At 39.9% G+C, this 13,673-nt stretch overlaps 1 protein-coding gene across 6 annotated transcripts in view; it reads right to left on the bottom strand.

The window, feature by feature from the left end:
- WASHC4 (WASH complex subunit 4) overlaps positions 1-7,515 on the bottom strand; it is a 42,170-nt gene extending 34,655 nt beyond the window's left edge. For 5 of the 6 annotated variants that reach the window (XM_027655330.1, XM_027655338.1, XM_027655317.1 and 2 more), the window contains exons 1-5: positions 7,388-7,515; positions 3,513-3,652; positions 2,365-2,418; positions 2,191-2,256; positions 1,973-2,018 (exon numbers count right to left, since the gene is read on the bottom strand). In XM_027655330.1, the coding sequence (XP_027511131.1) occupies positions 1,973-2,018; positions 2,191-2,256; positions 2,365-2,418; positions 3,513-3,652; positions 7,388-7,448 (367 nt within the window). In that variant the 5' untranslated portion in view covers positions 7,449-7,515. Of the gene's footprint in view, positions 1-1,972; positions 2,019-2,190; positions 2,257-2,364; positions 2,419-3,512; positions 3,653-7,387 lie in introns of those variants that run through there. The other variant, XM_027655347.1, reaches the window with a different exon arrangement.
- Positions 7,516-13,673: the final 6,158 nt, after the last annotated feature.

Raw genomic sequence — 13,673 nt, 5'->3', positions numbered from 1 at the left:
AAAGAATTGGCTCATCACCACAGCTTCACAGCATTGTCTGTATGACACAGAACACTAACAGAATACTATGAAATACAATAATTACATCACCAATACCAAATTGTTTCAGTGATCTGGAGCAGTTTTAACACCAACTGACAAAATACTGGGGTTTTTTACTGTGATTACAGATTGATGTTCTAGACTCAATTTTTCTATTGGGCCACTCTGAGCAAAAAAGGCTTACAATTGCAAGTTTATTGCCTAAGAAATGCAGGTCTTATTGCATCGTAAAATATGTTCTTTCAGAGCACTCAGAGATTAAAGCAGTCTCCATACTTCTCTAAGATGGAGCTCTGGGACAAGATATTAAATATTGTTTCCCCTTTACACATTTAATGTCATCTTTACTCTGTTTAGTGTATGTCCAAAAAAACCCTATCCAATTAACTATTTAATAAAGTTCCTAGACTGTCCCTAGCCACTGCAAAGATAAGATGGGGGAAAAAAATGTTTCTTTACACAGTTGGAAAAAGCCAGTACAGTATTTGTTGAAATTTCAACTACCCTTGAGTCAGTAACTTTGCCACTTGTTTAAAGCAAGCAAGCTTGCTGTTATCAAAGCAAATGCTACAAGTAGGCATATGGAAGTGCAGAACATAAATTTCTGCATTCCTGCCTAACCCACAGAAGGCTCACCTCTCCATTCCTGCCATTCCCAAGTATTCTCTGAACAACACCCACCAGGAACAAACTGCTACTGTAACATACTAATCTGCTACAGTCTGACTTTTTCAAACATGGAGAAGTTTTAAGGGATCTCCTAGTATCATTTTGGCAGCAATGACTTTAAAATATTTAAAACCATGTCTAATAAGACATGAGAATCTGCGAAGAAAAAAAAACAACAGCAAAACCACCAAAAAAACTACCCATAACAAACCCCCACACTTTTTCACGTTCCTTAACCACAACAGTCATCTTATATAGCACTTAAAAGAACAATAAACAGTCCCTAGCTCAAAGATTTCACATTGCCTGGTATTTCTGTTACAGTCAAGGCCCTTGAAAAGCTTTGGAAATGCCCTTCTGCAATACTACTGTATTACTTTTCTCTCAAATTACTGAAATAGAAAATAAAGTTGGGCGATAGGTCTCTAAATCAACTCATTGATATACTCAGTCCTCAGGATCAAGATCTGTGTTTATTCCCGCACCGGCATCTTTTAAGGTGGAAGCTTAAGACCAGTCACTCACAGGAGTTACCAGTTTAAGTCCAAGACAAAAAGCAGCTTTCACCTAAAGCAGGGTCTCGTGATTTGTCAATTGAAGTGACGTACAATCACTTGTGCCTGTGCTATATCATGGTCTAAACAGTAGTGTGAGCACTATTACCTGCACTTCAAGGGCAGGTGACGTTAACACACTCCAACTTCTCTTGGAATAACTGATTGCATACTAAAGGAGGCAGGACTTTGGTCAAGTTATTTATTAATGGTTTCACTGTTTTATTATGGTCAAATTACAGATTTATTGTTTTGCTATAAACAATGTAAAATCTAGTCACAGTAGGAAATAAGTCGGTTTATAAGTTTACATGTGAAATGTGTGTTTTCAATGTCATACTTGGAAAAAACTACAGCTGCTGCTGTAGTTAAGCTGTAGGTTAGATATTTAATACACCATCAACAGCCCACACTCTCTGCTTCTCATTTAAACAAGGCTGCAACAAAACTTCCTGTTAATGTAACAATACTTACTGCAGGTAAGAGGGCTTTAGGATACACCTTATTATTATCTTCAACTCACTCAAGACAGTCACAAGACACTAACATATATCCCTATAACCTCAACGTTTGTTATTTGGTGTGCATCAGTTAAAGACACAGAAATCATGTATCCATATTATAAAATTACAGTTATTGTAGCATTTAATATAACCAGAAGCAATAATTCAAAACTACAAACTTTTACAGTAAAGGGAGCTACTTACCTCCTTCTCCATAAAACAAGAGGCCATTATAAAATTTAGTTTCTGCCTAACAACAAAAGCAGAAATTTGTTTTTTAATAAATAGGATATATGTAATCATGCTACAAAACTTATTTAGTCATCAATCTTGTTTCTTTACTGCTAAAGAATAAATCTATATATCAGCTTGCCAATCTGCAAACATTTTCACACATAGTAATAAAAATTTGCTGAATTTACCTCATATTTTAACTTCTTGATTTCACAACAAAGAGCAGCATACACAGTTATTACTTTGTTTAGAACCTAGACTCAAAGGGGGAAAAAACCACACAGATTACAAATATATTCACATTTAGAGGGCTTGATCTTAGGTAGAATAACTTTTTTATCTTCTAAGCATAAAGCACTTACCTTGTTTTCTGTCTTTATGAGCTCCAGTAGGGAGGACTGTTCATATGGCAAAAGCTAAAATTAAAATGTAAAAAAAATAAATTAAAAAATCACAAACAAAACAAGCAAACAAAAATAACAAATTAACAACTTCAAAAAACATTGGTTAAAATACACTTATCCTAGTAGCCATGTATTCTCCCCAGTTTAATCTCAAATAGGGTCTGCAATAAGAGAGCAATAATTGCACATTACTGGCAACCTGCACTGCAGGAATCCTTTGCTCTTCACATTTACATGGAAATATCTTTCATTCACTCCAGGCAGAAAGGCAAATAACTGGGTACACTATATAGCATTTACAACAATTTACTTACAAAACCTGAAAAGCAAAAGCCTGGTGATTATGAACTAGGAAAAAAACCAGCTCAGGAAACCTAAAACTTGAATTAGGAATCCTAAATGCTGGAAACAGGAAGCAGAAAATATAACTCTGTGCAGGCACTGACATTTTCTACTGAAGTCAGCCATGTGTTGGCCGCTCCAAATACATCCAGCACTGTGCTGGCTCTACACGTAATTTACTCAAATTATTCAGACAGACAATTGCTTGAGAGAGCATCTTCAGCACAGACAAGTTCCATATGGCAACAGTAGTGCTTTTAAATTTTGTCTGCAAATTCAGTGAAGAGAAAAAAATAACGCTCCACAGAGGACAGTGAACTTATGACCAAGAAAACAGCCTCCTCTGGAAGGAGGCAAACACTGTACCAAGGCCTTTAAGTCAAAACACAAGCTATAAATATACATACAGTTCATCCTGTGGTTTTACAACTATCAGTGAGCTTGTCTGGAACCCCAAATCCCAGATAAAAACACCAATACCCCCAGAGAAGAAGTTTTCTGGAACTAGCCTTCCCAATACATGAAGAATTAGAAATTCATTTCACTTCAACTAGTATCCAAAAGACTAAAAGCAATAATAGGAAAGCATCTTCTCTTGTGATATGCAACAATTTATCGATTATTTGATAATTAAAATAGTACTGGATAGGTTTCTCAAACACAGAAGTCAAGTTTTAAGAGCATAAATGCATCAAGCTTTTGCTTCTCAAGGAAGGACAAACTAGGAAAGTAATAGGTGCAATGTATAGTAAATATATGAAGACCTTTAAAGCAATGGGATCAAGACTGAAGTCCCAAACATCTCCAACAGAGTCATCCAAAGCATCTTCAATTCTCTTCAGCTGAGATGTATATTCCTCAAGAAATTTTCCATAATTCTTCAACTGCACTTCAGCATGAATTTCTGAAAATTGTTAATAATTATACAGTTTTATGAACAACTCAATAAACTGCAATATCCAAAAAATTATTTAAAAGTATTTAATCTGTTGCTATTTAGCTTTAGTCCTGTATTCCCCATTTTGCCGCAGCAGTTTTCCTTAATAGGACTGCATCTTTAATACAAAGTTCATGCTTAAAAACAATCCTATAACTTAGTGTCAGTTTAAAAGAAATTCAAATACTACTTAGAGAATATCAAACATCTAAGCAGTTTGCAGAAAATTATAAAGGGATGTATATTGCCAAACTAAGACCTTAACAATCACACAAGATTTTGAGCAAAGACATGACTGTAGGAGTTGTAATACAATGGGTGAGTTTAACCATCAGCTGAACCAGTACACAGGCCATTATATCAGTACTTTGAGGCGATGGGTCTAATCATTTTGGCCTGAGTAGCAGCTGAATTACCAGCAATCCTCTTTCCACTCTCTCCCTGCTACCTCTCAGTAAGTTATTTGGGCATTACATGGGAAGCTTATGGCTTTTAATCGTTCCCTCCACTTGCAAATTCACTTTCCCCAAGCAGAATTTTTCTTCTGCCAGACACTGAAAGGCACAGCTGTCCTGTTAGTGTCAGGGGCCAGGAGCTACGAAGGCTAACATTCAGCTAGTCAAACACCAGGAATGGTGGTATTAATTACCAAGGTAAATCTAAAGGCAATTGGTCCAAAAAAAGTTTAATTCTCTCTATCCTGATCTTTTTTTCTTCCCACTTTAAGACATTCCCCACTTCTCCCCAAATTATATTCAAGTACTGATTTAGCTGCATAATCCGAAGTGCAGAGTGAATGATTACAGTTCAAGGCTTCTAAACTCAGTAAGGAAGCACAATCCTTTCGTGAAGACTAAAGTGTCTTCCCCATAATTAGATATCAAATCTAACAGCTTGTGATCTTCTGCTATTCGCTGGAAATAGGATTATCTAAAAAAGTTAGAGAATGTAGGTGAGCTGAACAACCGAACTTTTCTTAAACAAGCATATAAATTTCATGTAGCTTTAACACGTGCCCTTTTCACATTTCAGCAAGTACACTGGTCTAGAAAGTTAAAAACAATATATTCTTTTATTCTGCACGTTCAACCTCTTGCTCATCTTCATTGCAAATAAGGGAGCCAAATAGTAGGTTTTTCTGCTGGGAAAGCACTGCTGAATCAATTTTCACTTAAACACGAAAACATCTGACTGAGACACTGCACCAGGCAGAAGGGGAGGACTGCACTAATTCTAAGATACTACTTTGAAAGCAGCAGCAATGCCAATTGTAAGGACACAAAGACTGCAAAGCCTATCCAGCCTAGACAGTGCACAGGCATTGTCAAAACAGGAGACAAAATCTCATTTAAACAGATAAGAAACAAGTGAGCAAAACGCTCTCCATCAGCAGTATGCATTCCAGGCACTGATGCAGAGCCCTTGAGTTGTATCGGCAATTATTCTATTCCATCAAATTCATCTCATCTTTCAGGTTCCTTCCAGTGCATCTTCTGGAAGCTCTGCTGCAGAAAACCAGTAAAACACCGACAGATGCACGGCCCTGCTGAATGGCATTTAACCAGCACCATGCCAGCTTCAGCCCTTTACTGCTAGAAAATCTGGAGCATGGAGACATTATTACAGAGATATGCTATGATATTCCCACAATCACAACTCCTCCCTTCACACAAAAGGCAAACTGACAGCCATTGGGGCTTTATAGGAAGAACAGAACAAGCTTCCAAGTCATAAACTGGAAACTGGCAGCGCTGTTCAAATCAATTCCCTACAAAACATGCGTTTCTCAAACAAAACCTCACAACAGCACTTTGCTAGAGACCCACAGATTGTCACCTTTCCAGCAGCCAAATGATGGACTTGAACAACACTACAGCTCAAATAATATTAAATATTTACAAATACTTAATTATTGATAGCCATCAATTTGCCACTTTGTACTGATCATCTATAAAATAAGAGACAGGTATGAATAATTTCTCACTACCTTAGAAAGACAAGAGAGTGAAAGCTCTTATCTAGTTAAAAATAGGCAGAGTTGAACTGATAAAAAATTACTTGGAGATGGGGAAGCTTTTTAAGATGCAGAAGGATTTTCCTAAATAAACTGGCTCACATGGATGAACAAAAAGAAATCGTAGAAAGCAGATCTCATATTTTTCCTCAGAGTAGCATATATGCTTCATAAGGTATCATCTGCTTACAAAAAGTTTGAGTTAGTTTCTCCTCATGTGACAAAACAAAAGCATTATAGTTGGGACAACACAAGATATCAACTCAGCAGCACAGATCCCCCAACTTAATCATAACTTCTTCCATACAATCAGTAATGTCAATGTTCAGTGAACTTATTTTCACAGCAGGATTTGCAAGTGCCACATCCATACATAACTAGGATAAAGATGCAACAAACCAGACTTAGTATCTTGTGTCCTCAGTTGAGAACACTGTAATTGCTAAAGGTTAGTGATACAATGTGAAAGTAGACAATAAGTACAAAAAAATACTTTTCAAGTCACAGAATTTTTCTTTGGTTTTTCTCTAGGAGAACGCTGTGTGCTGCTCTTGATGGAACATCAGTCTGTTTGTTCACCCTCAAGATGGTGGTAATGGAGCATATTATGTCATGTAAATTTCTTGTAGCTGCACATAATGTCATGGTCAAACTAGTGGAGATCTGGCATTTTGAGTAAAAGCTGCATTTTCCTTCTCACAACTAGAGAACTGGTAAAAAGCTCTGCTCAAGGCAGCTTCAGTTTCCACTGAAATCCAGACTAAATGAATATGGCATAAACAGTATCATCCCTTGGGATGACATTTTAAGTGAAACAGTTTGGCCATGAGTGACATATTTTCACAGCAACACCTGGTATAATTAATTTGGCACAGTTCACTTTACAGTGTGTATTACAGTGTGACAACCATATACGTTCCCTGTTTAGAAAGTAGGTCACCTCCACAGGCTGAGTAAAACGTGGATTTTGACGGGCACACGAACTCACTGTCAAAGATTTCATGATCACAAGGTCTTTTTATTTAACTACATTTTAAAGGTTAAACTGATGCCCTGCCAGAAAGCCTTTACCAACGAAAGCTGCACACAGCTAACTGCGTGCAACATCTCTTGACGTGAGTTCTCTAGATAACCAAGAAAGCAACTGCACAAATTTGTGAGCTACGAGAAATGATCGGGAAGGAAAGAAACACCATCCTCACGACAAGCATCTGTTCGTCCTGCCCGGTTCGCGCAAGACAAGAGTCACACAAGCAGCCTGGCCCTCCCCGCCATACCCGGGGCACCGGAGGCGACTCCTCAGAGGGAGTAAAGGAGGTCTGGAAAAGCCACGACCCCCCACCCCAAAAAAACCCCCGAAAACTACGGAGAGGCTGGTGGGAGGAAAAGGTCACGGCGCCCGCCCACCCCCGCAGGCCCGGCCGGGGGCGGATCAGCGCTGGGATGAGCCGGGGGCAGGGGCACAGGGCAGGGTCCGCGGGGGAAGCCGTGCAGGGCGACCTCGCTCAGCTCCCGTGACGTTTTCTTATTCCCTCCCTTCCTCCTCCCTCCCGTTCTCCGCGGGGTGCAGCGGGGGGGTCCGGGAGGGGAGCAGGGTCTGCTCAGCCCGCGCCTCCCCCCGCCCCGAGGCGGTTCCCGCCGCAGCCCCGCCGGCCCGGCCCGGCCCCGCCCGCCCTGCGGGCGCTCACTCTGCGAGCCGTCGTCGAGGCGGTCGAACTCCCAGTCCGGGGAGAGGGTCTCCAGCGCCATCGCCCACCCCCGGCAGCGGCCGCCCGGCCGCCCCTGACTCAGGCGCACGGGACTTCCTGCCCCGCGCCCGCGCCGCACGCCGGGAAATGGAGGCGGAGGGGGAGCCTGGGCTCCGGGGAAGGAGGGGGCGGGACAGCGGTGGTGCCGCTCCGCCGCCCCTCCCTCCGCCCGAGGGTCGGTGCCGCCGGGAGCTGCCCCGCGGCGCCGATCGGCGGTCTCAGGGCTCAGGGAGAGCGCGGGACAGGCAGCGCTGTGCCCCGGCCCCTGCGGCGGGGCAGGAGAGTCCGCTCCCTCCCCTCCTTCCTCCGAGCCCCCTGCAGCTGTGCGCTGGTCGTTCTGGGGAGGCAGGGCCGGCGTCTGAGGTACCGGGACTTTGGGAGACTTCCCGCTTTTCCCCCTGAGGTTCGAGATCCCAGCCCAGCCTCTCTCACAGCGGCTCCCCACTCCGCCACGCCGCTGGCAGGAGGGAAAGCTCTGCCGGACAGCGGCGACTGCGTGACACACACACACACGACCCCCGCTTCCCCTTCTGATGCTGGAGGAAGGAAGCGATGGGAGGAACTGTCCCAGCTCTGGGGGAAGGTCTGGATCTCAGAGACAGCTGTGCCGGGTGAGGGTGCCATGGTACCCTCTAAGCATCCCACTTGCATTTGTGGTCACACACTGTCTTTTTCCTTTTGATTTTCTTTTTTTTTTTTTTTCCCCAGGGCACACTGGTGGTTGTAATATCAGAGAATAAAAATAGAAGTACTTTGGATAGGAAGAGAAGTAGCCATTGAGGGCCCACAGTGACCACAGCAACTTCATTAGCTCAGCAGAATCTGTAGCATCAGCAGAAAAAGAAATGGCTTCAAAAGCAGTATCACCAGGATCATCAGCAATGTCAGTGGGAAAAGAGCAACAAAAATAGCAACTCCGATGAGAGATGTATCAGTAAGTGATGAGAGATGTATCATTAAGTGCATGATCATCCATAAAAGCTACCTCAGTAATATAGCAGGTCTGAAAATAGCACCTCTGATTAAAAGGAATCCATCCTTTCGAGTCTATTGATTTTAAAAGTTTCTAGAGATGAAAGATCTGTTTGGCAGGTTTATGGTTGATGAGTTTTTTCCTTTTTAAAGTGCATTCTATGAGACCAACCTGGGTCTGGGAAAGAAGAGATCAAATTTAACTTTGTGTGAAATGACATAAAGAATGTTGATAGAAACAACGTTTGGAATAGGGTGGTTTTTTAACCTTTATTTTTTCAAGAAGAGAACTGTGTCTTGGGAAATGTTGCCAAATAATCATAATGTAAATATGTCAATATGTCTCCTCCACCCATTGGCTTCTGTTCAAACTTGGGATGTTCACATAGGGGTTTAACAGAACTAGAAGTTTAATTGTGCAGAATGTTGACAGCTGGCAGTGAACACGAGTGTCTCTAAGGACATGATAAGTATCACACAAAATGAAAACACAATTTATGCTGGACTTTAAGGATTGGGTTCTATCTACAGCCATGGAGATGCAGCTTTAATTGAACTCTCTATAGCTGCTATACATTTATTCAAAGCCAATTTTAAAAAACAAAACAAAAAGAAGAGTTTTCTCTACAAACAATATATGCTTTCTTTGAAACAAATACTGTGTCTTTCAGCTGTGGACGACAGCACATAAACAGGCTTTCAGACTGCTTAAAAAGTATCATCAGGCCTTTTGTTCTCTCAGAAAAGGGTGTCCTTGAATTCTGCGGGATGGTACAAGAGCGAAACTTGTAGAACTGGCAATTGGTAGGGCCCTGCCTTCCTCACATCTGAAATGAATTTGTTAAGAGTAAAATACTGTGGGGTTGGTTATTGCAAGGCTGTGAGATCACCAAAACTGCATCCAGGGTAATCCAACTGGTTAGTCTATGCAATGGCCACACCAAAGAGAGCACTGTGACCTCCACAATGTTGTGACCCTTATTTTAAATATAGAAAAAGAAAATTATTTAAAAAGAAAATGTATTGAAATACTACATTTTTTAAAAAAGGAGCAGGAGGCTCCATGACTGAAAAAAAAAAAATCACAATTGTACTAAAGTAAGTACACCAGTTAAATTTTATACTACCATTCATGATCCATTTATTTAAATGACTGATAATTGGGTTTTCCTTTGGCTCCCTAGGTGGCAGTGTTTTGTTGCTTACACTGAAATTATTTAGGTCAATTCTAGATGCTGCTAGAATTTCTATTTTCTCTGAAAATCTGATCTAGATTTTATCTTGAAGACTTTTACTGCCAGTAAGACTGACTCAGGTTTGATTTATAAGTTTGCTGTGCTGTCTTATTAGTGAATGGCTTTATGCTGCTCAGTAACATGAAATCATTGGCATTTTATAAGCATAATTTCTGAAAGTTGGGTGACACTTACAGCTTCCATTTGTACCAGGAAACTTTTATGTGGTACAAGCTCATAAGAATTGCTAAGATTGCTCAAATATGTGTTAGAATGAGCCTTTAGACTTTGTTTAATACAGGGATTTTTGGTAAGCTGACTATTACTGAACACGGGTATAGTTGATAAAACAATCATTTCTTTTGGTCAGGTCAAAATGACCATGAAATGAAATTTCATAATGGACTTTCACAGGAACTGAGTGAAATGTGAACATGAATATGTTCCAGCTGAAATTACTTGTTACACATCAGACCTAGAAAGGATAGGTGAGAGAATAAACTCCAAAATGTAGCAGAATTAATATGGTACTATGACTGTTTTATTTATGGAGTGAAGTGGCTAGGTGTCTATGGATTCATAAATCAACAGGGGCTTGATTCCATGAGGTATTAAAAATCCTTTTTTTTCTTTGAAATTATCCCAATTGGAAATATCACTCTACATTAGAGAAGAGAGTTGCCTGGTATATTTTTAAACAGTGTTCTTCTGATACTTGAAAGCTATTGAAAATTTAACAGAGCATCCAAACAGGAAGCATTTTATTAAAAAAAAAGAAATGAAAAGCACCCAGAGCAGAAATTGCTCCTCTTGTAAAAGTCAAAACTCCACCAAGATTCATAGAATTAGTAATTACTAGAATTGTAATTACTTGCAGGAGAAAGAATTTGGCTTGCTGGTTCTCCAGGAAACCAACTATTCTATATGTTCCATGTCTGTGGAATGTTTGATGCTCAGCTATGAATATTTTAAATAAAATAAAGTTCTTGCTCAAAGTTTTTGTGGCAGAATTCCCAGAAAGGATTTACCATCTGAGAGCTGCTCTTTGCAACTCTATCCCACAAAGATAACAACAGCTTTTGCAGACATAGTTTCTATTCTATTGTGTGGAGTTTGAGAGACTTCCATTTATGCATATGAGCAAGGCATCTGCACATGATAGTTCTTTCTACTGGTTTAAATTGGTAAAATAATTCCCTTTCCTCATCAAATATATGCCTCCTTTTGGTTACTCTGGAAAAATGAAATGTCAAACATAAGGTTTTAAATGGTTGTCTAGTTCAGATCTCTGGAAAAAAACCCAAAACAGAACACCAAACAAGTTTTAAATACAAATGTTGCAAAGATAAAACACCAAGTAACTTTCCCATGAAATCTTGCTTCAGCAAGTGGAAAAACATGAAATGTTTCTATTGTTTTAAAATTTTAGTTGAAACTTGTCATGCAATTAACATACTTAGGGAGCAACCATACAAAGCCTTACTTCATTTTTTTTAATTACTCAGTCTTTAAAACTGGGTGAACTCTAAAGTACTCCTGAGGAATTTGAGTCTGAACTATGACCAGATCTTTAATCGTCATGAAAAGCTCTATCAAGGCTGATTTCCAACAATAAAAAGCCTATGCAGGGCTAATTTATTTGATTACTGAATCCCAGGGCATGATTTTTCAAAGGAAAGCAAATCCTGGAAAATTCCAAGCAGTTTCCCGAGCACTTCAGTATATGCACCTACTCGGTGTCTTGTGGAACACAGTTTTTCCTAATGCTCCTGCCAAGTCCTGATGTTGTATTCAAAGACATAGAGTAGCTTCTGCTTCACAGAAGTCAACAAGGATTTATAATGTTCAGCTGCATTAGATCTTACATTTGTTCTCTATATTTCTGCACATACAAACACATTTTGCTTTGTGAGCACACTAATGAACAGGCAGGTTTAGCTCCCGAATAGTTTTTGCCACTTGCTGACATACATATCTGCAAAATTTGGTAAGAGAAAGGGGAAAAGCCCATGCTGCAAAGCTTACTATGAATAATTGCAGGGTTTTGCCCAAAGCTAAACCTTAGCTTTAAGAACAAGGACCAGAACTGGAAGGGGAAAAAAAAAATCAAAATAGAAAACTTAATATATTAAATGGGCTCCAAAGAAAGTTGCATAAATTTACACACGTAACACTAGAGCTAGGATTTTTTTTCCTCAGGTTAACAAGAAACTGATAGTTCGTAAGGTGCTTTTCTGACTGGAATACAAAAATCAACAGAGAATGCTTTGTGTCACTTTTTCCAAACAACATAAAATCCAGAGGAATACATTGTAACTGTTACAATATTTAACACTGATGTTGGAATTTACTGTGTCACACGAGACCTGCTGCTCATTCTCAGACAGGTCAACCAAATAATTTTCTTAATGCCAAAAAACTTGGAATTTGAATTGACTGTAACTTTTTACATGGATCCTTGAAATTCTAAATAGCCAATTTGTTAAGTGGTTGTTAAAACCCATGTCTATGACTTCATCACTCTGATGATAAGAAGCTGATGGTATGCAGATACCATCCTTGCCTGTGATTTACCACACCCTTATCCCCATTTGTCTACCTGCCCCTCTCATTTCTATGAAATCTAAAGTAAAGCCCACATCTTACCTCCCAGCTCTTCTTTATGCCATGATTCTGGTGACAACAGACACATGATTTCCCCCTTTTGTCACCTGACATGTTAGCAATTTGTAAAGTAAATGGAGATATATAGTTGACTCAATCAGTTTGGAATTGTGTTTGGTGATGAACTAACCTTGGTGCTTTACGCGTGCATTGTTGTACTGTGTACTTTGTGTGTATAGGGAATAGTGCCATAAGTTATTATGAATTTCTTACCTAGGAAAACCAGGAATTTTGCTGTAAGCCTGTCTGTCAGTGGTTAAATGCCAAGTGTGTCATGTTCTAGTTGGAGAGGATTTTGCATCATGAACCAGGATTTGAAGTTTCATGAACTTCAGCGATGCTTGAATCCAGTTCCAAACCTTCCATTTTAGGACCATTCTGATGCCACCTGTTATAGCAGAAATTGATTGCGCTCCTTTGTAGGGAATTTGTGCAACTTCCATCAAGTCATAGGAAGACTATGCACACTTTCATTCCTTCTGCTGTCAGAGGGACTGATATCATTTCTTTACTAAGGACTGTCTCTGCATCCTATTTGAGCAGACAGTGGGTTTGATCAGCTGCACAACTGTTTGTGCATGAGCATATTTAGTCCCTGTATTGCTGATTGTTGATTCCACGCAGGACCATCTACACTTATGGGGCTCTCAAGAGGCTTGAATAAAGAGCAGGATATAGTTTTGCTATAACAGGAGTAAAGAAGGGAATGAATGTGAATTATGAGAGTCACAGTGCAAACCCTTGTATAACTTTACTCTGGAGGAAATTGTGTTGTGCCAACCTGACTTAATTTGGGACTGGCACAATTTATCTCTTACAGCAGCTCTCTGTCCTGTGTCCCCTGAACAAGGAGATAACAGCTGTACTGCAGCTGTACTATGTCTTTAAGGTACAGCATTCGAAGTACCCTGAGGAAGAGGGTAGGGGCCTTGGAATTAATCCCTGGGGGTTATTATTACAGTTCTTTTGCAGGAAAGCATCAAAAAAGTCTCAGTGAGAAATGAATGTTTGCATGTGTTAGGCAAGACTTTGCCTACTTTATTTTCTACTGTAGCAAGATCTCTGCAGGTTGTAACTTTGGCTTAAGCATGCCACTGACCTCTCTGACGTGGTTCACAACTTGGCTGTAAGAAAAACTTTTCCATTTTTGCTGTCCTTGTTTTCTTGACAAGAACAGCATGTATTGTAGTTTATTAGACAGGGTTTAAACGTGACCCAGTTTGCAATGATGCTTATACTACTGCCACGCTATCTCCATACCCCTGACAAGAAGACTTTGTTGTAGTTTGCAAATTATATTGAAGTTGAAACATTTGTATTAATGGAACTCAAATCCTAGAAGATTTTTAAAAAAA

The sequence above is a fragment of the Corapipo altera genome, unplaced genomic scaffold (assembly GCF_003945725.1).
Source record: "Corapipo altera isolate COAL_440 unplaced genomic scaffold, ASM394572v1 1, whole genome shotgun sequence".
Lineage (NCBI taxonomy): Eukaryota > Metazoa > Chordata > Aves > Passeriformes > Pipridae > Corapipo > Corapipo altera.
The sequence above is the reverse complement of the archived record's forward strand: the minus strand, read 5'-3'. Positions and strand labels throughout refer to the sequence as shown.